Here is a 22437-nt window from a genome sequence, read left to right as displayed (position 1 = left end):
TGCAGACACTACATATACCCGGGGTACTGAAGTATTTCTGATTGAATCCATATTATTTGATTTGAATGAAGTAAATTAAAAACCTTAAACTCCAACTTGTTTTGTATGTTCAGTGAATGGTATAATATAATGGGAAAATTAAATCAAAGGCCTTAAGGGCCTGAGAGTCGACTCTCTCTTCATCTGTTCGTCAATGTTTTGGAGAATATCTCTCATGGGGTACGGAAAGGGGTAGATTGAGTTGCAAGCCTTGTTATATATTATGAATCAGTGGGATAAGACATTTTTTAAAACGTGGATAAATTAGTGTTCTCTGATAATGATACGTGTATTTAAGCTTCCTGGAACATGAAAAAATCTATAAAGAGACACCATAGATCAGAGAGAAATATTTATTCGTGGTTCGAATTTCATCCATTGTTTACATATACGTTATAGTGCAATATCCTTGACCCAGGCGCCTATGGGTATATATTTTAACATAATGTATATACTTAAAGATAATTTACACTCTAGGCCTAGAGAGGAATTTTGAGAGTCATAATTCAAACAAAACATTGACTTGTCATGACATTATTTCCCTGAACAATTCTTGAGAAAAAAATATTTTCCTATATACTGTTTCCTTACACAACATCGGAAAATGTATTCATTGCACTCTCTTTGATCCCCTTTACAAGAAAAGGTAATCAGTATGAATCTGTGGTCCATCTGTATGTTTCAACAATGCACATATTCGATATTGAATTAATGAACATTACCGGCGAATATGTGAATCTCCGATGAGAAGCGACATACCAATAGTTAGCACACAGTACAAAGGTTGTAGTCATCAAAACTGAAGCACGCTCACAATTGACCACCCCATTTCCCATGCATGGCATCTAGCTCCTCCGAGGTGACGCTTTTTAAAATATGAAAAATACATGTACCACAGCGATCAAATTACCTGATCCTGAAGGTTCAACGGAAATAAAAAATTGATTCGTGCAGAAGAGTTGATGTCAAAAGTAGTATTCCAAGGGGAAATAGCAGGAAAACAACCATGATAACATAAATCTTCGATGAAATGTACGTAGATATTTTCACCCTATAACACAAATTTCGGTGAACACACACTATCAGTCTCTTCGCCAACTTCTGTAAACACACGATATTTTTCCCGCTAAAACGTCACGTGACAATGTTGAAATTAGACAAGTCGTTCTTGAAATAATATATTCATACGCGCTCACGTTTTCTAATAAACAGATCAGACAAAACATTTTAAAAGGAGAATTTGCTTGTTATGTCGCGCAGAATCATAATCGGAATAGTTTTAAAGAGTATGGATAAGAAAGGAATGATATTTACCAAACAGTGTTGAAATTTCAACAACTAAAGAATAAGAACTATTTGCACGCGCATGATTATAAACACAGAGAGTTTGTGTGACGCGGTAAATCCGCACGCCGTTGATAGCAAGGAGCATCTCGCTTTGCGAGCCGACTCAAAAAATGGGGGGGGGGGGGGGGGGGCTAGAATGATACTTCTTGAAATAATACCTAAAGTATATATCAATTATAAAGTGTATACAAGTTTGAAGTGTCATTTTTCAAACTAACCATTCGGTTTTTTTAATCAAGTTATCCAACTTTATCATAAAAAGAACAGAATATCAGAGATGTTTTATTATATTCACTTATTTCAGAAATATTGTAATGAAATAAGTGAAACATGTGAAATGATAATTATAATGCTGTTGCAAGTACAGAAGATAAATTTATGAACAAGTCTTATTTATTTATTTCAAATTCAAGCAAACTCGAACTTAGAACTAAACGTTTAAACAGTACTAATTATCAAAAGAATAAAATAACTTGTCATTGGTACTGTTTGAGGATAGAATTGGCTCAGAAAGTATGACGCTAATTTTATCATTAGTTTCCCCAGGAGGAATCTACTTTCTGTACTTCGTGTGAACAGGAATAATATTTAAAGATCCAGCAGTACTTGGAGGGGGAGGGGGGGTAAAATTTTAATCTCATCTTTCTCCTCGTCCATAACTATGATCTGAAAATTACAAATAATATTTCTTTCTATGCCCTTTTGGTTTTTAAATCTTTTTCTTCTTAAAGTTGTTCTTTTCAATTTTTTGTGTTCACCTTTTCTTGCATTTCCTCTTCAGTTTCAACCTTTACTTTCTCTCAAGATTTCTTTCTGTTTGTATTTTTTCATTTGTAATCTCTTTTTTCTCTTTTTGTGGCAAGAAATTGGAGATTGTTTTTCAGGTCTCTCACTCTCTTTCTCTCTCTCCTTTTCTTTATTTTGTCTTTCTTTAGATTCACTGTGGGTTTTTTTTTATTTCACCCTATTTCTTCTATCTTCTCTCTCTATTTCATAGACCTCTCTGGGCTGCTCATCTTAGTGGCTCATTGAAATCTTTTAGTCTAAGACACTTAAAACAAGAGGCCCATGGGCCACATCGCTCACCTGAGTCACCTTGGTCCATATCAGAAGACTTTCCAAATATATTTACATGTAAAACCTTAGTCCCTATCATGGCCCCAACCTATCCCTAGAGGCAATGGTTTTTGTAAACTTGAATCTATACACTATGTCAGAAAGCTTTCATGTAAATGTGAACTTCTTTGGCCCAATGGTTCTTGAGAAGAAGATTTTTGAAGATTTTTCCTATATATTTGTATGTAAAACTTTGATCCCCCTTATGGCCCCATCCTACCCCCAGGGGCCATGATTTGAACAAACTTGAATCTGCACTAGGTCAGAAAGCTTTCATGTATATATCAGCTTTTCTGGCTCAGTAGTTCTTGAGAAGAAGATTTTCCAAATATAATTGTATGCAAAAATTTGATCCCCTATTGTGGCCCCATCCTACCACAGGGGGCCATGATTTGAACAACCTTAACTCTGCACTATGTTAGGAAGCTTTCATGTAAATATCAACTTTTCTGGCTCAGTGGTTCTTGAGAAGAAGATTTTTAAAGAATGCCCCTATATATTTGTATGTAAAACTTTGATCCCCTATTGTGGCCCCATCCGACCCCCAGGGACCAGGATTTTAACAATTTAGAATCTGCATTATGTCGGAAAGTTTTCATGTAAATATCAGCTTTTCTGACTTAGTGGTTCTTGAAAAGATTTTAAAAGATTTTCCCTATATATTTGTATGTAAAACTTTGATCCCCTATTGTAGCCCCATCCGACCCCCGGGGACCATAATTTTAACAAACTTGAATCTGCACTATATCAGAAAGCTTTCATATCAATCTCAGCTTTTCTGGCTCAGTGGTTCTTGAGAGGAAGATTTTTAAAAATTTTCCTATATATTTGTATGTAAAATTTTGTTCCCTTATTGTGGCCCCATCCGACCCCCGGGGGCCAGGATTTTAACAATTTAGAATCTGTACTATATCAGGAAGCTTTCATATAAATCTCAACTTTTCTGGCTCAGTGGTTTTTGAAAAGAAGATTTTAAAAGATTTTTCCATATATTTGTATGCAAAACTTTGATTCCCTATTGTGGCCCCATCCGACCCCCAGGGACCAGGATTTTTACAATTTAGAATCTGCACTATATCAGGAAGCTCTCATATAAATCTCAGCTTTTCTGGTTCAGTGGTTCTTGAGAAGAAGATTTTTTAAAAATGTTCCTATATATTTGTATGTAAAACTTTGATCCCCTATTGTGGTCCCATCCGACCCCCGGGGGCCATGATTTTAACAATTTAGAATCTGCACTACCTAATAAAGCTTATCTATAAATTTCATCTTTTCTGGCCTAGTGGTTCTTGAGATGAAGATTTTTAAAAGATGCCACCAAAATTTCACATATTCTTAATTATCTCCCCTTGAAAAAGGGCATGGCCCTTCATTTGAACAAATCTGAATCCCCTTCACCCAAGGATGCTTTGTGGCAAGTTTGGTTGAATTTGGCCCAGTGGTTCTGGAGAAGAAGTCGAAAATGTGAAAAGTTTACAGACGGACGGACGACGGACAAAATGTGATCAGAAAAGCTCACTTGAATCTTCGGTTCAGGTGAGCTAAAAATTGGAATATATACCATTACTGTAGTGTCCGCAATATAATTATATTGAAATATATTTAGATTTATCATTAAACAATTAACATTTTGATATATTCTTTAGTTTCCACTTCTTCAGTTTGAAATATCATGTGAAAATTGACTTGAAATATATATATAACTTTAGACTGAAAATTGAAGGATTTTGAATATGTATACACTAGATGTTATGGGTGTAAATTCCGAGTTTGAACATATATTTTCATTATATTTTAATTCATTACATGTTTAAAGTAAATACTTGAATAGTTATAGTTATCACAAAGATAAATCATAATACATTTTCTTGAAAAAAATCCATGAAATCAAAAACCTGTTGCGGGTTGCGGACACTACAAAACACAATATATATGCCAGAAAACTTGGCAATACTGAGCTAGAGTCTGTTTCTTTGGTAGACACATTAGTAACTGTATTGCCTCTTATCAGAAAAAGTATATAAGTATAATTCATCAGGCATTCCAAAATATGCACATGTTGCGGACACTACAGAATTTTGGGACATTTTTATGCTAGTTAGAGAAAAATGCGTCATTTTTTCAAGTTTTGAACAATCCACTCAAACTTTTCTATAATGTTTCATTTAGTATTCAAATAAATTTTCAAAACAAAACAATAGCTAAAATGATGAATTAACATGTAGTTTTTTTTACTTGTAAGTTTAAACATTGGAATTTTATAAAATTGCATAACGTACCTGCATTTTCACATATTAATATCTAAACATTATTTCGCTAAGATTTTGTTGATTAACATACAGTAAATTGTATGTAAAAGTGGAATAATTTCTCATTGATTTGGTTTCTATTACCAAAAGCCTCTTCTATAAATCTCTTTGAAGAAAAACTGGAAAATTAAGATTTTAGCTATATATTTGCAGGTAAAACTTTGATACCCTATTGTGGCCCCAACCTACTCCTGGGGGCCATGGTTTTAAAATAAACTTTATTCTTCATTATGTCAATGAGCTTTCATGTAAATTTCTACTTTTCTGGTGCATTGGTTCTTGAGAAGATTATTCAATGACCCCAAACTACGTTTGCATTTTTGTGATTACCTCCCCTTTGAAGGGGGCACTGGCCCTTCATTTGAACAAAGTTGAAAGCCCTTCACCCAAGGATATGCTTTGTGCCAAGTTTGGTTGAAATTGGACGAGTGGATCTGGAGAAGAAGTCGAAAATGTAAAAAGTTTTCAGATGTACAAACAGACAGTCAACAGACAACAGGCGATCAGCTCATGTGACCTAAAAAACCTTTTGAAAGTTTTACATATATAAATATCTATAATAAAAGAATTACCCAATTCACATAAATAAACAAATATCAATTGGGGGGAATCTGTGTGGTGCCTTTCAACGGATGCGGCAAAGCCTGAAAAACTGTTGATATTTCTTTTTTTTGTCTTTTTTAATCATTTTATAAATTATTGAAAGTATGTACCCTGTAATAGGAATCACAAGCCTTTCTGTAATCAATCTCATAACTCCTTCCTTCATTATAACTTACATATAACATTTAGTTGAGGTTTAGATGACTGTTTTGGAGTGTCTCCATTTATGTTGACTGCAGTACAATATATCCTCTTCCCATTATCCGTTCTATTATAGGATGACGTAAGATTACTGGTCACATCGTACAGCAGATTATTCGTTGACGTACTCGATGAACTTCCACTCACCACCATGTCGTCTCTGTACCATGTTATGTTTGCTGCTGGTCTGGCAGCTTTTGATACACAGCTGAAAGTGAAGGATGTTCCTTCAATGACCTCTACACTGGGCGATGGTGACAGTGTGACACTAGTGACGGGCACTGAAAGTACAAGTGAGAGAGGACCTAGGAGTGTAATATATATTTTAGATACATAGAAATGTATTCATACCTTCAGAGTTAAGGTTAAACTTAAATTTCAACAAGAGTATTATACAGTATATTATACATACTAGCTAGTGACCCTAATTGTTCCCAAACAATTAGAGGGCTTTCCACATACTTATACTGGGTTTTCAGTAGTTCAATTGCTAAAAGCACACACACAAAAAAAGAAATTCAAATTTGCCGCCTTCAGTGTTTTAGTATTGGAGATTGAAGCAATGGTTTCGCACCCCGGTCAAAATTTCCAAACAAAGGTGTGGGAATGTTGGATAGCCGGCACATATATATCAGAAAGGTAAACTGTTTCTTCCTTTGAGACGACAGGCGTGACGCGTAGTTTTGCCTAACTCGTGGAGACTCGCACCTTGATGTGTGACTTTGACCTTGACCCACATTCAAGGTCAAACCTCAAAAATCCTATGGAAAATAAAATGTGACCCTGACATTTGTCCTTGACCGCATTTTGAAGGTCAAAGAGGTCACGGGGCTTCATGTAAGTCATTCACTCGGTCCCACATTTCTATCTATATCAATGAAAAAGTTATGGGCTAAAAAAATGATATCAGAGACTTTCGGGGGCAAGAACTGTGCTTAAGGGTTTTCAGTTTCCTTCAGTCAACTTCTTGATGCAAGAGAGATCTATCTTGAATTTATCAGCGAAGGTTTCGTGTCTCTACGACGTTCAGTTCTGTAGGAGTAGCGATAACAAGGTTTTCAATGCGAGTCGCCATAATTCACAGAAGGGTCAAAGTTTAGAGTTGTAATTCATAATATCGAAACCAATCCAGAATTCCATAAAACCCATATCATATTTTAATGCTATCTGAAGCAGGAAAGAGAGTATAAAAAAAAGGTGGAAAGTCCTCTAATTGTTCGCGAACAATTAAGATTACTAGTTATTATTTGTCTTCTTTTCTTTCCGCCGCGAGAAGCTTTTGACGTCTTAAGACTTATCGAAAAACAATGTTGTCCATCCTATTCGACATCTTAAAAGAAGCTCACATTTGACATTTTCTGGTCCTTTTGGTTGACCTTTGATCTCGACCTATTTTTCAAGGTCAAGGTCACTCAACCCGTTCCAGTGGGTTCGGTGTCTCTACGACGAATGCTTTAGGAGTCGTCAATTTCTTACGCAGAAATCGTAAAACATGAGGGGTACATGTACTAACTTCCTGAAAGGGTCCTCGAATCCTTTTGTTGAATGCCAATATCAATTGGATCAAGTCACCTCTATGTTCTAGAAAAGGTCGCATGCTCCAATCATTCACGGTTTTCGAGAAGAATCAATAACAAGAGTTTTTTGCGTAAAGTCCTCTAAGTTTGTTAAAGGTCAAAGTTCAGTTACACAGGTTCAAATGTGAGCTTCTTTCAAGATGTCGAATAGGATGGACAACATTGTTTTTCGATAAGTCTAAAGACGTCAATTAGCTTCTCGTGGCGGAAAGAAAAGAAGACAAATAATAACTAGTAATCCTAATTGTTCGCGAACAATTAGAGGTCTTTCCACCTTTTCAGACATTCAAACAATGTCTCTGAATACAAAAAAAATCTGTACTTTATATGCTTTAGACGGTATGAAAATTGCTTACTTTCAAAGTTTCTAGATGACCTTTGACCTTGACTTAATTTTCAATGTCAGGGATCTCACTTCAATTGGAGCTGTCTTCCTAGGACAAATACTTTAGGAGTTGTAAATTTCTACGCGAAACCTAAAATTTTCAAGGGAATTAATTCCCGTTAGGGGTCGACAAATCATCAAAAACAGAAAGTCATGTTTTACGATTGATCAGGCAATAAGTTTAGTGAACATTTCCTGTTCGTACCATTTACTCTGATGTGATGGTTGTTATGCAAGTCGCTGTACATTGAAGAAAGGTCAAAGTTCAGAGTCGTAATGCAATGCGTTAGAATAAGTTGGATTGTGACTACTTGTGCATATAACATTTTATCTACACTTTCTATGCTTTTGACTGTATGAAAAGTGTCTATTTTCAAAGTTTCCAGATGACCTTGACCTTTGTTGCCATGGTCTTCCGTTCTTTCCGTGTCCAGTAGATAACCTTAAATTCTTCATTTGTTATACGTTTTACTGTAGTGCATACATTTCTGTTAAATATAGCTGAAAAAAGTGGGAAAAAAATATTCGAGTAACCTGCATGGGGATTAAACCCGGGTCGCCCGCATGAAAATCCACTACGCTAACCATTAGGCTAGTGAAAACCATCGCTTCAAAATGAAAATTACGAATATCTAGAGTAATCTATAAGTCATGTTCTATCATCTCTAACAAGTTTCCAGTTCATATCTTTAGCCCTTCCAGTAGATCACTCGCAGACAAAGTTCCATTTGAAAATCAGGAAATTGTCCATAACTTGGAACCAAAATGGAATTTTCCCAATTTTTTTTTGTGATAAACAACTTTCATAATATAATGCATTTTTCCTGAAAGTTTCACTGAAAACCACTGTATAGTTTTCGAGAAAAATTTGGTAAAAAAAATAATAATAATAACTAGTAATCCTAATTGTTCGCGAACAATTAGAGGGCTTTCCACCTACAATGATTTAAAAAGAGATATTTAGGAATATTTAAGATGATGTTAGAAACTCTAAAAGACCTTGAAAATGAAAATAAAAAATTTCACGATGACCTTGACCTCATTTTAAAGGTCAAATGTCATCGGTCTTAATGCAAGTGATCCCATGTCTCTATCTATATTGATGTAAAAGCTATTTAAGCTTAAAAAATGTTAATCAAGACATTCTGAGGGGCAATAATTTGTTCAGGGGTTTTCAGTTATTTTCGGTTAGCTTCTCAATGCTAAAATACGTTAAAAGACCTTGAAAATGGGAAAAAAATAATTTTGATGATGACCTTGACCTCATTTTCAAGGTCAAAGGTCATCGGTCTTAATGCAAGTGATCCCATGTCTCTAACTAAATTAATATAAAAGTTATAGGCTTCGATAATGATATTGGAGACTTTCAGGGGGCAATAACTATGCTTATTAAGGGTTTTCATATCCCTTCCATTAATTATTCAGTGGAAGGGGGTTTTACTCTGAAGTCATTAGCGAAGGTTTCATGTCTCTATGACTTTCGCTTTAGTAGGAGTAGCGATAACAAGCTTTTCAATGCGAGTCTCCGAAATTCACGAAAGGGTCAAAGTTCAAAGATATCATGCATAATATCTGAACCAATCATGAAGTCAATTACTTACCGATATAATATTTCAATGCTATCTTAAGTAGGAAAAAGGGTATAAAAAGTGCTATTTTCTGGCCTTTTGGATGACCTTGACCTTTGACCTTGACCTAATTTTCAAGGTCAAAGGTCAACAATCCCATTCCAGTTGGTCCCGTGTCTCTATGATAAACCGTTCTCATGTTGGACATTATTTACGAATAAATTGTAAAACCTAAAGGGCAATAAATCCACCGAGGGGTCTTCGAATCCTTTTGATTAATGCCCATATGAATCCATCTAAGTCTCTTCTATGTTTCAGCAAAGGTTTGATGCTCCTATCTTTTACGATTAAAGAGGAGTAGCAATAACAAGGATTTTTACGTAAAGTCCAATAACTCCGTAAACGGTCAAAGGTCAATTACGCAGGGTCACATGTTATCATGTTTCGAGAAGTTGAATATGATGGGCTATAAAACTTTTCGATAAGTCTAAAGATGTCAAATTATTTTTTGGCGGAAAGAAAAGAAGGAAGAAAATAATAATAACTAGTAATCCTAATTGTTCGCGAACAATTAGAGGTCTTTCCACCTTTTCTGGATTTGTTTCTTGACCTTCAATCTTGATCCATTCTTCAGTAGGTCAAATGAGGCCAAAAAACTTTCAAGTCAATGTAAACTTGGAAAACTTTCAGGGGCCATAACTATTTAAAGGGGTTGGTGAATCTTTTCGCACTGAATAGATTGAAGAGTCTACTAAATCAGTACAAAACATTAATGATTAAGGTTTGGTATCTTCAGGGTTAACGGTTTCAAAGGACTAGTGATAACAAGTTTTATTTGTAAGATGGGCAATAATTTTTAAAGGAGCCCGGCTTAAGGGCCAAGAAAGATGTTTTAATTGGTTTTAAAAGAACATACTAATGATGCAATGAAAAATGATGTATGTTGAAAGACAAAAGAGATATAAAAAGAGCTAAATTCTCAATATTTGAAGTAACTTTGACCTTTGACCTTTACCTAATATTCAGGGTCAGAGGTCAATGATCACATTGCAGTTGGTCCCATGTTTCTATGATTATCCGTTTAAAAGTTAACGATTAGCACAAACACATAAAAGGGCAATAACTCATATAAGGGGTCAGCGGATCCTTTCACACTGAATATGTTGAAGTTGTGCTTTGAGAAACCGAAGACATTGGTGAAGGTTTGGTGTCTCTATGGTCTATGGTTTCAAAGGGGTAGCGATAACAAGGTTAATAATGTAAGGGGCAAGAACTTTTAAAGGGGTCAGTCTTAGGGTACAGGTATCAAATCTTTAAAATGGATTTAAAAGGACATACTAAAGATTCAATTATATGTAGTATATGTTGAAAGACAAAAGAGATCTAAAAAGAGCTAAATTTCTCATATTTTGAATGACCTTGACCTTTGACCTTGACATAAATTAAAAGGTCAAAGAATGGAGATTCTAATGCAGTTGGTCCCATGTCTCTAGGATAAATGGTTTTATTTTTTTTTTAATTATTTGTAAAAATCAAAAACTTTCAGGGGCAATAACTCATAAAAGGGGTCGAAGAATATTTTCGCAATGAATAGATTGAAGAGTCTCCTTGAATAGTTGAATACATTGGTGAAGATTTGGTGTCTCTACGGTCTATGGTTTCAGAGGAGTAGCGATAACAAGGTTAATACTGTAAAGGGCAAGAACTTTTAAAGGGGTCAATCTTAGGGTACAGGAATTAAATCTTTAAAATAGATTTAAAATGACATACTAAAGATGCAATGATATGTAGTATATGTTGAAAGACAAAAGAGATCTAAAAAGAGCTAAATTTCTCATATTTTGAATGACCTTGACCTTTGACCTTGACATAAATTAAAAGGTCAAAGGATGAAGATTCTAATGCAGTTGGTCCCATGTCTCTAGGATAAATGGTTTTAATTTTTTTCAATTATTTGTAAAAATTAAAAACTTTCAGGGGCAATAACTCATAAAAGGGGTCGAAGAATATTTTCGCAATGAATAGATTGAAGAGTCTCCTTGAATAGTTGAAGACATTGGTGAAGATTTGGTGTCTCTACGGTCTATGGTTTCAGAGGAGTAGCGATAACAAGGTTAATACTGTAAAGGGCAATAACTTTTAAAGGGGTCAATCTTAGGGTACAGGAATTAAATCTTTAAAATAGATTTAAAACAACATACTAAAGATGCAATGATATGTAGTATATGTTGAAAGACAAAAGAGATATAAAACGAGCTAAATTTCTCATATTTTGAATGACCTTGACCTTTGACCTTGACATAAATTAAAAGGTCAAAGGATGAAGATTCTAATGCAGTTGGTCCCATGTCTCTAGGATAAATGATTTTAATTTTTTTCAATTATTTGTAAAAATCAAAAACTTTCAGGGGCAATAACTCATAAAAGGGGTCGAAGAATCATTTCACAATGAATAGATTGAAGAGTCTCCTTGACTAGTCGAAGACATTGGTGAAGGTTTGGTATCTTTACGGTGTACGGTTTCGGAGGAGTAGCGATAACAAAGTTAATACTCTAAGGGGCAATAACTTTTAAAAGGGTCAGTCTTAAGGTACAGGAATTAAATCTTTAAAATAGATTTAAAAGGACAAAATAAGGATGCAATGATATGAAGTATATGTTGAAAGACAAAAGAGATATAAAAAGAGCTAAATTTCTCATATTTTGAATGACCTTGACCTTTGACCTTGATATAAATCAAAAGGTCAAAGGATGAAGATTCTAATGCAGTTAGTCCCATGTCTCTAGGAGAAATGGTTTTAAATTTTTTCAATTATTTGTAAAAATCAAAAACTTTCAGGGGCAATAACTCATAAAAGGGGTCGAAGAATCATTTCGCAATGAATAGATTGAAGAGTCTCCTTGACTAGTCGAAGACATTGGTGAAGGTTTGGTATCTTTACGGTGTACGGTTTCGGAGGAGTAGCGATAACAAGCTTTTATTGCAAAAGGGGCAATAACTCCTTGAGGGGTCAAAGTTCATATACGCAGGGTGAACTGCCAAAATCTTTTAAGGAGTACATTCTTATGGACTATAAATGTTTTCGATAAATCTTGAAACTCAAAATCACGGAGAGGAAAAATAATAATAATAATAATAATAATAATAATAATAAACAGAAGAATATCAATAGGTCTTTCCACAGAAAGGTGGAAAGACCTAATAATAATAAACAGAAGAATATCAATAGGTCTTTCCACAGAAAGGTGGAAAGACCTAACTAGTAATCCTAATTGTTCGCGAACAATTAGAGGACTTTCCACCTTTTCAGTGCTTTTTCTTGAAAATTAATTTTCAAATCATTTTCAACTTCAATACTTCTTCACTTTTATCGCCTAACCGGACAACGCCTAAATCCTATATAAAAAAAAAAAAAAAAAAAAAAACCCACTTTCGACGGTCACCCATCCAACTACTCGTCGCGATGAATGTTGCTTAACTTCCATCATGGCGACAGACTCTCTACCACAACACCAGACTGACTTGCTTAATGACAAAGAAGTCCAAGTGACTTATAAAGTGTTTAGGGCCACGAAAGCCATTGTTTAAAGGCCGTAACATCCAAAGACCATAAATAAAGGAATTTTAAGGGTTTTCTTGTTGTTTTGATGTGTGTTTGAACGTAGGACAGGCGTCAATGTGCATGGATATAGTGTGCTTTTAGGAGGACGTGCCGAGAGACCGCAAGTCCTGTTGTGTTGTATTGTGGACCACCACGGACGCGCACCGGGAGGTGTGTGACCTTGACCTTTGACCTTGACCTCCTTTTGAAGGTCAAGGTCATCGGTCTTCTGGCAAGTGCTCCCGTGTCTCTAGGGCTATTCCTGTCCGAGTTAGAAGCTGAAATAACGATATCGGAGATTTGCAGGGGCAATAACTCTGCTCAAGGGGTTCCGGTTCCCTTCGGTTGACTTCTCACTGCAAGGGAGTTTCACTGGGAACTCCTCAGCGAAAGTTTCGTGTCTCTACGAGTTTCGGTTCTGGAGGAGTAGCGATAACAACGTTTTCAACGCGCGTCGCCACGGTTCGCAGAGGGGTCCAAATTGAGAGTTGTCATTCATGATACGGAGACCCGTCCAGAATTCCATGCTGACCCCTATGGTATTTCACTGCTATCTGAAGCGGGAAAGAGAGTATAAAAGGTGCCATTTTCTGGTCTTTGGGGATGACCTTGACCTTTGACCTTGACCTGATTTTCAAGGTCAAAGGTCAAGTATTCCATTCCAGTTGGTTTCGTCTTTCTACGACTTATATTTTAGGAATTTTGAATTTTTCCGTAAAAATCGTAAACTTTCAGGGCCATTAACTCCCTTTAGGGATCACCGAAAACTTAAAAGTAAACATTACAACGCTTCAGCTTGATAGACTAAACAATTTAGTGAAAGTTTCATGCTCTTATCATTTACGGTTTTCGAGGTGAACCGATAACAAGGGTTTTTTGCGTAAAGTCCCATAAGTTCGTTAGGGGTCAAAGATCAAATACGCAGGGTGAGATCTGAGCATGTTTCGAGATGTCAAATATGATGGTCTACATTGTTTTTCGATAAGTCTTAAAACGTCAAGAGCTTCTCGCGGCGGAAAGAAAAGAAGACAAATAATAATAATAAGAATAATAATAATAATAACTAGTAATCCTAATTGTTCGCGAACAATTAGAGGTCTTTCCACCTTTTCAGACATTCAAACAATGTCTCTGAATACAAAAAAAGTGTACTTTATATGTTTTAGACGGTATAAAAATTGCTAATTTTCAAAGTTTCTAGATTACCTTGACCTTGACCTTCACCTAATTTTCAAGGTCAGGGATGTCACTTCAGTTGGTCCTGTCTTCCTACAACAAATACTTTAGGAGTTGTAAATTTCTACGCTAAATTAAAAAATTTTAAGGGCATTAATTCCTGTTAGGGATCAACGAATCATCAAAAACAGGAAGTCATCTTTTACAATTGATCAGGCAATAAGTTTAGTGAACATTTCGTGTTCGTCCCATTTACGGTTTCAATACTGTAGTGATAACAATGGTTTTTACGCAAGTCGCTGTAAATCGAAGAAAGGTCAAAGTTCAGAGTCGTAATGCAATGCATTGACTTAAGTTGCTTCTTGACATATTGTGCATATTATACCTAATCTGCACTTTATATGCTTTAGACGCTGTGAAAATTGCTTATTTTCAAACTTTCTAAATGACCTTGACCTTTGACCTTGACCTAATTTTCAAGGTCAAAGGTCAGGGATGTCACTTCAGTTGGTCCTGTCTTCCTACGACAAATACTTTAGGAGTTGTAAATTTCTACGCGAAATCAAAAACTTTCAAGGGCATTAATTCCCGTTAGGGATCAACGAATCATCAAAAACAGGAAGTCATCTTTTACAATTGATCAGGCAATAAGTTTAGTGAACATTTCGTGTTCATCCCATTTACGGTTTCCATACTGTAGTGATAACAATGGTTTTTACGCAAGTCGCTGTAAATCGAACAAAGGTCAAAGTTCAGAGTCGTAATGCAATGCATTGACTTAAGTTGGTTCTTGACATATTGTGCATATTATACCTAATCTGTACTTTATATGCTTTAGACGGTGTGAAAATTGCTTATTTTCAAAGTTTCTAGATGACCTTGACCTTTGACCTTGACCTGATTTTCAAGGTCAAAGGTCAAGTATTGCATTCCAGTTGGTTCCGTCTTTCTACGACTTATATTTTAGGAATTTTGAATTTTTCCGTAAAAATCGTAAACTTTCAGGGCCATTAACTCCCTTTAGGGATCACCGAAAACTTAAAAGTAAACACTACAACGCTTCAGCTTGATCGACTTCAGAATTTAGTGAAAGTTTCATGCTCTTATCATTTACGGTTTTCGAGGTGAACCAATAACAAGGGTTTTTTGCGTAAAGTCCCATAAGTTCGTTAGGGGTCAAAGATCAAATACGCAGGGTGAGATCTGAGCATGTTTCGAGATGTCAAATATGATGGTATAAATTGTTTTTCGATAAGTCTTAAAACGTCAAGAGCTTCTCGCGGCGGAAAGAAAAGAAGACAAATAATAATAATAATAATAATAATAATAAAAAACAGAACAATAACAAAAGGTCTTTCCACAGAAAGGTGGAAAGACCTAATAAGAACTAGACACGATCTCGTTGCGAGCAACGAGTAGGTCTTCCGTCCGATTTGTTGATGCACTCGGAGTTAAAAAAAAAAAAGAAAAGACAAATGAGTCCCAATTTAGTGTCCGACTTTAAGACACTTTAGATATAATCAATTTTTCATATCATAAGCTTCTGAAGCAAAGTTGCGGTGAAATTCGTTTGAAATTCGACTCTCCAGGCGAGCCATAAGGCCCGCGGGCCTATTTCTTGATGTCATTTGTTAGCCCTCTATAGACTCAACAACTTTAGTTCTATATGTCTTTACAAAATATTTACCTGTAAAATCGATAGATCTCGATAAACTGAACAACTTTTGTTCAATATGTCCTTACAAAATATTTACCAGTTACAAGTTTTTGAAATCGACTGATATCGACAAAAATCGACTCTACAGGCGAGCCATGAGGCCCACAGACCCATTTTTTGATATTGATCGATAGGTTATGACACATTGAACAACTTTTGTTCAATAATGCTTTTCAAAAAATATGTCGTTTTAAAGATATGAGGCGTCAAATATTTACGATTTTGGCCCTTAAAATCTCTAATTACGTAACATATGACCTACTTTTTGATTTGATAAGATCAAGCTCGTTGAGATGAACATTTCCGCTTCTACAACTTATTATAAAATATTAATAGTTTCTGAGATATTCTCAAAAACATTTGGACCCTTCTGAACCCCTAATTTAAAGGGCCAGCCCGTTTTGCTTGATATCGTAAGAAAGGCCTTGTCATTTGAAACATTTTTTGCTCAACAAGTATTTAGAAATTCTTTACCGTTCTCGAGTTATCTCTACAAGAAATATTTAGGGGCCAAACTGTAGCTCCCTAACGGGGCCACATAGGGAAAAAACGAAATGTACATATTGTTTAGATTATCATTCTGAACAACTTTTGTTCAATAATGCTTTTCAAAATATTTGTCGTTTTCAAGATATGAGGCGTCAATTATTTATGATTTTGGCCCTTAAAATCCCTTATTACGTAACATATGACCTACTTTTTGATTTGATAAGAACAAGCTCGTTTAGATGAACATTTCCGCTTCAATGACTTATTACAAAATATTAATAGTTTCTGAGATATTCTCATAAACCTTTGGACCCTTCTGGGCCCCTAATTTAAAGGGTCAGCCCCTTTTGCTTGATATCGTAAGAAAGGTCAGGACATTTCAAACATTTTTTGTTCAACAAGTATTTAGAAATTCTTTACCGTTCTCGAGTTATTTCTAGAAGTAATTTTTAGGGGCCAAACTGTAGCTCCCTAACGGGGCCACATAGGGTAAAAACGAAATATGCATATTGTTCAGATCATCATTCTGAACAACTTTTGTTCTTTATTGCTTTTCAAAATATTTGTCGTTTTCGAGATACAAGGGGTAAAAAATTTATGGTTTTGGCCCTTAAAATCCCTTATTACGTAACATATGACCTAAATTTTTATATGAATAGATTTGGATTGTTGAGATGAACATTTTTTGTTCTTTGACTTATGCCAAAATATTAACGATTTTTGAGATATTTGATCTAGACTTTGAGCCCTTCTAGATCCCTAATTTAAGGGGCTAGCCCCTAAATCTTGATATTTTCGAAAAGATCTCGTAAATGTGCACAACTTTTGTTCTACATGTCTTAACAAAATATTTGCAAGAAAAAAGATATTGGAGATCAAAGGTCAAAAATCGCCGAAATCGGCGAAAAATTTTGGCATCCATTTTTTCAGGTCCAGGCGAGTTTTTAGGCAAATCGCCTCCGGTAAAATCGAATCCCCCACAAATCTTCTAAAATGTTTACTCTATCTTGTGTAGAAATTTCAAGACTCTAGCTTCAAAACTAACGGAGGAGATGTGTGGACAACAAGGCCCTTCAAAAAGTCACTAAAAGAGAGATAACTCCTGACCGGAAGTGACGTCAAGCACGAAATTTTGCAAGCAAAGTCTCGTCACCAAAAGACATCTTTCCTGAAAATTTCATGAAAATCGATCGAGAAATGGCTGAGAAAAACGCGTGTACTACCAAGGAAAATAATAATAATAATGAAGAAGAAGAACACGAACAATAATAGTAAGGTCTTCCGCAGGAGACGGAAGACCTTAATAAGAAAAGTGAAAAATCAACAATAGAATAATAGAAGGGTCTTCCGCTGAAGACGGAAGACCCTAACGAGCTATAACTGTGTTGGGATGCCAACACAAATGTCTCCGAACACCTCCCCATGTCAGAAATGCTTTTTCATACCGGATATGCACTCAGGATCCTCTAAAAACCATAGAAACTAAATTTGGTTGAAATCCAACGGACTTGTAATTTGGCCGCCATTTTCTTTAATGGCGGCCATTTTGAAACATTTGAAAATAGATTGGAAGGAAATACTGATGCTAGAAATGAATTGTGGACCCTCCATTTACCCCAGAACCCAAATGTTGTAAAGATTTCAACACCTTGAAATATTTCGGTATATGGCGGCCATTTTGAAAATGGCGGCTCAAAAAAAATTTTTGATGGTGGAAATGGACTCGGGGTCACTAAAGTACCCTACAAATTGAATTTGGTTGAAATCCGACAACCTTGAGTTTTTGACGTTTTTTGGCCGCCATCTTGAAACGGCGGCCATTTTGAAAATTTGAAAAGTTGAATGCACCCCTCCTAGTGACCCCCTATCAGCTCACAAAGTTTGAAGTGGATCTGTCGAAGCACTTTCAAAAAATCGGTCGGACAAATTTCTCACTAAAGAAGAGGAATAATAAGAATAAGAAGAAGAAAATAATAATAATAAGAAACGGAGCAAAAACAATATGTCTCCGACACTTTGTGTTCGGAGACATAATAATAAGAAACGGAGCAAAAACAATATGTCTCCGACACTTTGTGTTCGGAGACATAATAAGAAATGGAGCAAAAACAATATGTCTCCGACACTTTATGTTCGCGGAGACATAATAATAATAAGAAACGGAGCAAAAACAATATGTCTCCGACACTTTGTGTTCGGAGACATAATAATAATAAACAGTAGAATCACTAGAAGGTCTTCCGTTGGAAACGGAAGACCTTAATAAGAAACGGAGCAAAAACAATATGTCTCCGACACTTTGTGTTCGGAGACATAATAATAAACAGAACAATATCAAAAGGTCTTTCCATAGAAAGGTGGAAAGACCTAACTAGTAATCCTAATTGTTCGCGAACAATTAGAGGACTTTCCACCTTTTCAGTGCTTTTTGCTTTTTCCTGAAAATTTTCAACTTCAATATTTCTGTCAATTTCAATACTTCTTCATTTTTATCGCCTAACCGGACAACGCCTTAATCCTTTAAAACCAAAAAAACCCAAAAAAAACCACTTCCGACGGTCACCCATCCAACTACTCGTCTCAATGAATGCAACTTAACTTCCATAATGGCGACAGACTCTCTACCACTACACCAGACTGACTTGCTTGATAACAAAGAAGTCCAAGTGAATTATAAACTGTTTAGGGCCACGAAAGCCATTGTTTAAAGACCGTAACATCCAAAGACCATAAATAAAGGAATTTTAAGGGTTTTCTTGTTATTTTTATGTGTGTTTGAACGTATGACAGGCGTCAATGTGCATGGATATAGTGTGCTTTTAGGAGGACGTGCCGAGAGACCACAAGTCCTGTTGTGTTGTATTGTGGACCACCACGGACTCACACTGGGAGGTGTGTGACCTTGACCTTTGACCTCATTTTGATGGTCAAGGTCATCGGTCTTCTTGCAAGTGCTCCTGTGTCTCTAGGTCTATTCATGTCAAAGTTAGAAGCTTAAATAACGATATCGGATATTTGCAGGGGCAATAACTCTGCTTAAGGGGTTCCGGTTCCCTTCAGTTCACTTCTCACTGCAAGGGAGTTTCACTGGGAACTTATCAGCGAAGGTTTCGTGTCTCTACGTGCTTCCATCATTCACGGTTTTCGAGATAAATTGATAACAATGGTTTTTCGTGTAACGTCCCCTAAGTTCGTAAGGGGTCAAAGTTCAAGTATGAAGAGTCAAATTTGAGCATGTTTTGAGGTGCCTTCACTCAAGGATGATTTTTACCAAGTTTAATTCTGGAGAAGAAGAGGAAAATGTGAAGTTTACAGACAGATAAACGACTAAGCTACATGCAGTGGGTGATCAGAAAAGCCAATCTAATTAAAATCAGACTTCTTATATCTGCGCCTTATACTCTGCGTAAGAAGATCTGATATAACCCAATTAGGTTTCATGTGCATGTGAAATTTATGTTAGCCAATCAGTGCGTCGCCTATGAAATCGTCAGTGTTCACAATTCAAGGAAAATGGCTGCGATTGTTTGGTTTGAAAGAAATCACATCACAACTAGATGTGATGTCACAATGCACCGTTTATGTACTATCGCAATAAGCGAATCGAATTGGTACGACTTGCTATTTTTTGTTACATTGATGTTACGTCGTGATGCAGATACGTCGACAGTCTCCGTCTGACTTTTTATCTGAATCTCAGGAAATTACAGTGAAAGTAATTTTGTATGTATGCAGAAACTTTCTAATGAATATGTAGAATATTTTGTTCAATGCATAAGTTAGGAGATAAATGCTTTGTTGCTTTGTTCACTGCACAATTTAGATGTATGGCGCATCGTTTGTTGTCTACTCTAAGCATCCGTGTTTCATGAATGTATATTTAGTGAATAGTTAATAATTAATGAATAGCATTATACTTGATAATTGTTAAAGCGAAATAATTATAGACATTTGATAGGAATCAGATATTTTATTGCATAATTTTCTTACTCTAGTTCAAAACGCGCAATTCGTGACATCAAATTGATTTCTGTATTCAAATGTTGTACTAATTATGATTGTTACAATTTGTATTGTATTTGTCTTTTACAGAATAAATCTGGACCTTGTTTTGGTTAACTTTCTGTCAGTTTATTACACGCCCAGGGTGTACAATAATTCGTGACAGAACAGTTTACGTCAACTGGTGTTATATTCCTCACGTTATTTAAGTAAACCATATTGAAAACTATTCAAATCATACCCATTCCTTTTCATAAATAAATCGGAATTCACAATTAATTTAATTTGGGTGTATTTGATATCATACGTTTTGTTGTTTGTATGAATAGAATAGATTAAGCATTATTGTGAAAGTTTAAAATTCATTATGTGAGAATATACAATTTAACAGTGTGGAATTAACTTCGTGGGAGAGAGATAACAGCAACTTGTTTACGAATTGCATGGAACTGCCTAAATAGCCATCATTGTGTGTATGGCACAATCTGACTGGCTGATATTCCAAGCGAAAGGTCATTCGGACATGGCCCCGTATAGGGTTATGTCAGATCCTACTGTAGCGATTGTGAGCGTATTCTAGGATCTGATTTTAATTAGATTGTCAGAAAAGCTCACTAAATAAGCTTTTAGCTCATGATCAGATGATCTAAAAATGCATAAATAATAGTTCACAATTCACATATTGCTTGTAGTTATCATGAGCATAATTAGCTTTGCATATGACAAGTGGTGCATTAATATTCTGTCAACTATGTCACCACCAGATGATGCCAAGGATTTGCGTGCATTGCTTAATATTTAACAGGATTGGAAAACCAGTGATATCAACATAATTCAATACCTTGTACAAAGATGGTGGTACTTATACTAACATCTCGACCCTGAAAACTCCTCTGACAGTAGATAGTCTGGTTATGAACAGGATTAAGCAATGTTAGTTTGAATTTCCATGGAGTCCCAAAATCACACTCTATGACTGCATCATTAGTTTTATTATCACATGGCTTAACAGCAAAACTTCCTCCTCCATTAGCATATTCAATATTATTTCCCTCACTGTTGATATAATAGAACTTATATAATCCACTAGTCTGGCCTGATTGACATGTCAGCTCTAAAGCTTGTCCCTCTCTGACTGTGGCAGGACTCTGTGGAGTCAACGTTATATCTTGACCTGCAAATAAATATTAAAGGCATAATTATGTGCCATATTAATATTGAATATTATGAAAAGAATAAAATTAAAATGCATTTTTTTTATCAAGCAATGTAATTCACTTTATGCAAATTACTGTACACAGAAAAATATTTGCCTCGATCTGCTTTATAATTTTCAACACTTTCCCCTTGTTGTCAGATTGGGCGAAACTGTTTTCTCTCTAATGTGACTCCTTAAACACAATTGTGTCTGGACAAAAACAGTTGCAATTTGAAAGGGCAAAGGTTACAAATATGAAGTAAAAATACCCCTGTATGCAGCATGCAGTTTAACTGAACTGGATTAACAAGAGGCCCATAGGCCACATCGCAAACCTGAGTTGATCACCTTGGCTCAGTCCATAGTTAAAGATTTTCTCTATATATTTGCATGTAAACCTTTGACCCCTAATGCGGCCCCAACCTACCCCTGGGGGCGATGATTTCTACAAACTTGAATCTGCACTATGTCAGGAAGCTTTCATGTATAAATAACCACGTGATCAGAGCCAGGTAGTCATGTTTTTCTGATCTCCAACATTTTGACCAAATGTGAGTTTTCTGTGTGTGGGATTACATATATTTGAGCCAGACCTTTCAGAAGCGAAGGGTCTGGCTCTACAGAACAATCAAATACACCTTTCTACATTACCCCACAAAGACCAGTAGAGGTAGATGAAAATCGGAAAAAACTCCAAGAAATAAGTAACCGGTATTGGAAAGAGAATGTGAAAACACGTTTTGTAGGAGACAAGTTAGTTTTTCCTAACGGAAACACAAAGAAAAAGTGTTAAAACCAAAGCCTGAAAACATTTTGCTAATGGATCAAGCAGAAAAAGAGGCACTTCAACAGATCCAGATGTCGACACTAGAAACCTCCACAGAAGGGAACGATTTTAAAATCGCGGCATCTATCTACCACAGCGACCTTTAACCAGGTCAGAAACTTCTATAAAAAAGTTGCTATGGACTCAAATTACTCAAACGCGGATCACAATATATTGGTATATCAATTCACAGACAAAAACGGTTTGATCCACGAGGGGTATAACGACGATGGTGAGCACGGGGCTGGGAGAAGACTTCTTAAAGATCTCCAATCTCTCCAT

General features: G+C 35.8%; 1 protein-coding gene across 1 annotated transcript in view; it reads right to left on the bottom strand.

The window, feature by feature from the left end:
• Positions 1 to 22437, bottom strand: part of LOC125678927 (hemicentin-2-like) — a 136008-nt gene extending 113571 nt beyond the window's left edge. Inside the window, exons 1-3 of the mRNA XM_056145654.1 lie at positions 22347 to 22437; positions 20973 to 21305; positions 5591 to 5896 (exon numbers count right to left, since the gene is read on the bottom strand). Coding sequence (XP_056001629.1) covers positions 5591 to 5896; positions 20973 to 21305; positions 22347 to 22437 — 730 coding nt within the window. The remainder of the gene's footprint in view (positions 1 to 5590; positions 5897 to 20972; positions 21306 to 22346) is intronic.

The sequence above is a fragment of the Ostrea edulis genome, chromosome 1 (genome assembly GCF_947568905.1).
Source record: "Ostrea edulis chromosome 1, xbOstEdul1.1, whole genome shotgun sequence".
In the NCBI taxonomy this organism is placed as follows: domain Eukaryota; kingdom Metazoa; phylum Mollusca; class Bivalvia; order Ostreida; family Ostreidae; genus Ostrea; species Ostrea edulis.
Note: the sequence above shows the minus strand (reverse complement) of the source record. Positions and strands in the feature narration are given on the sequence as shown.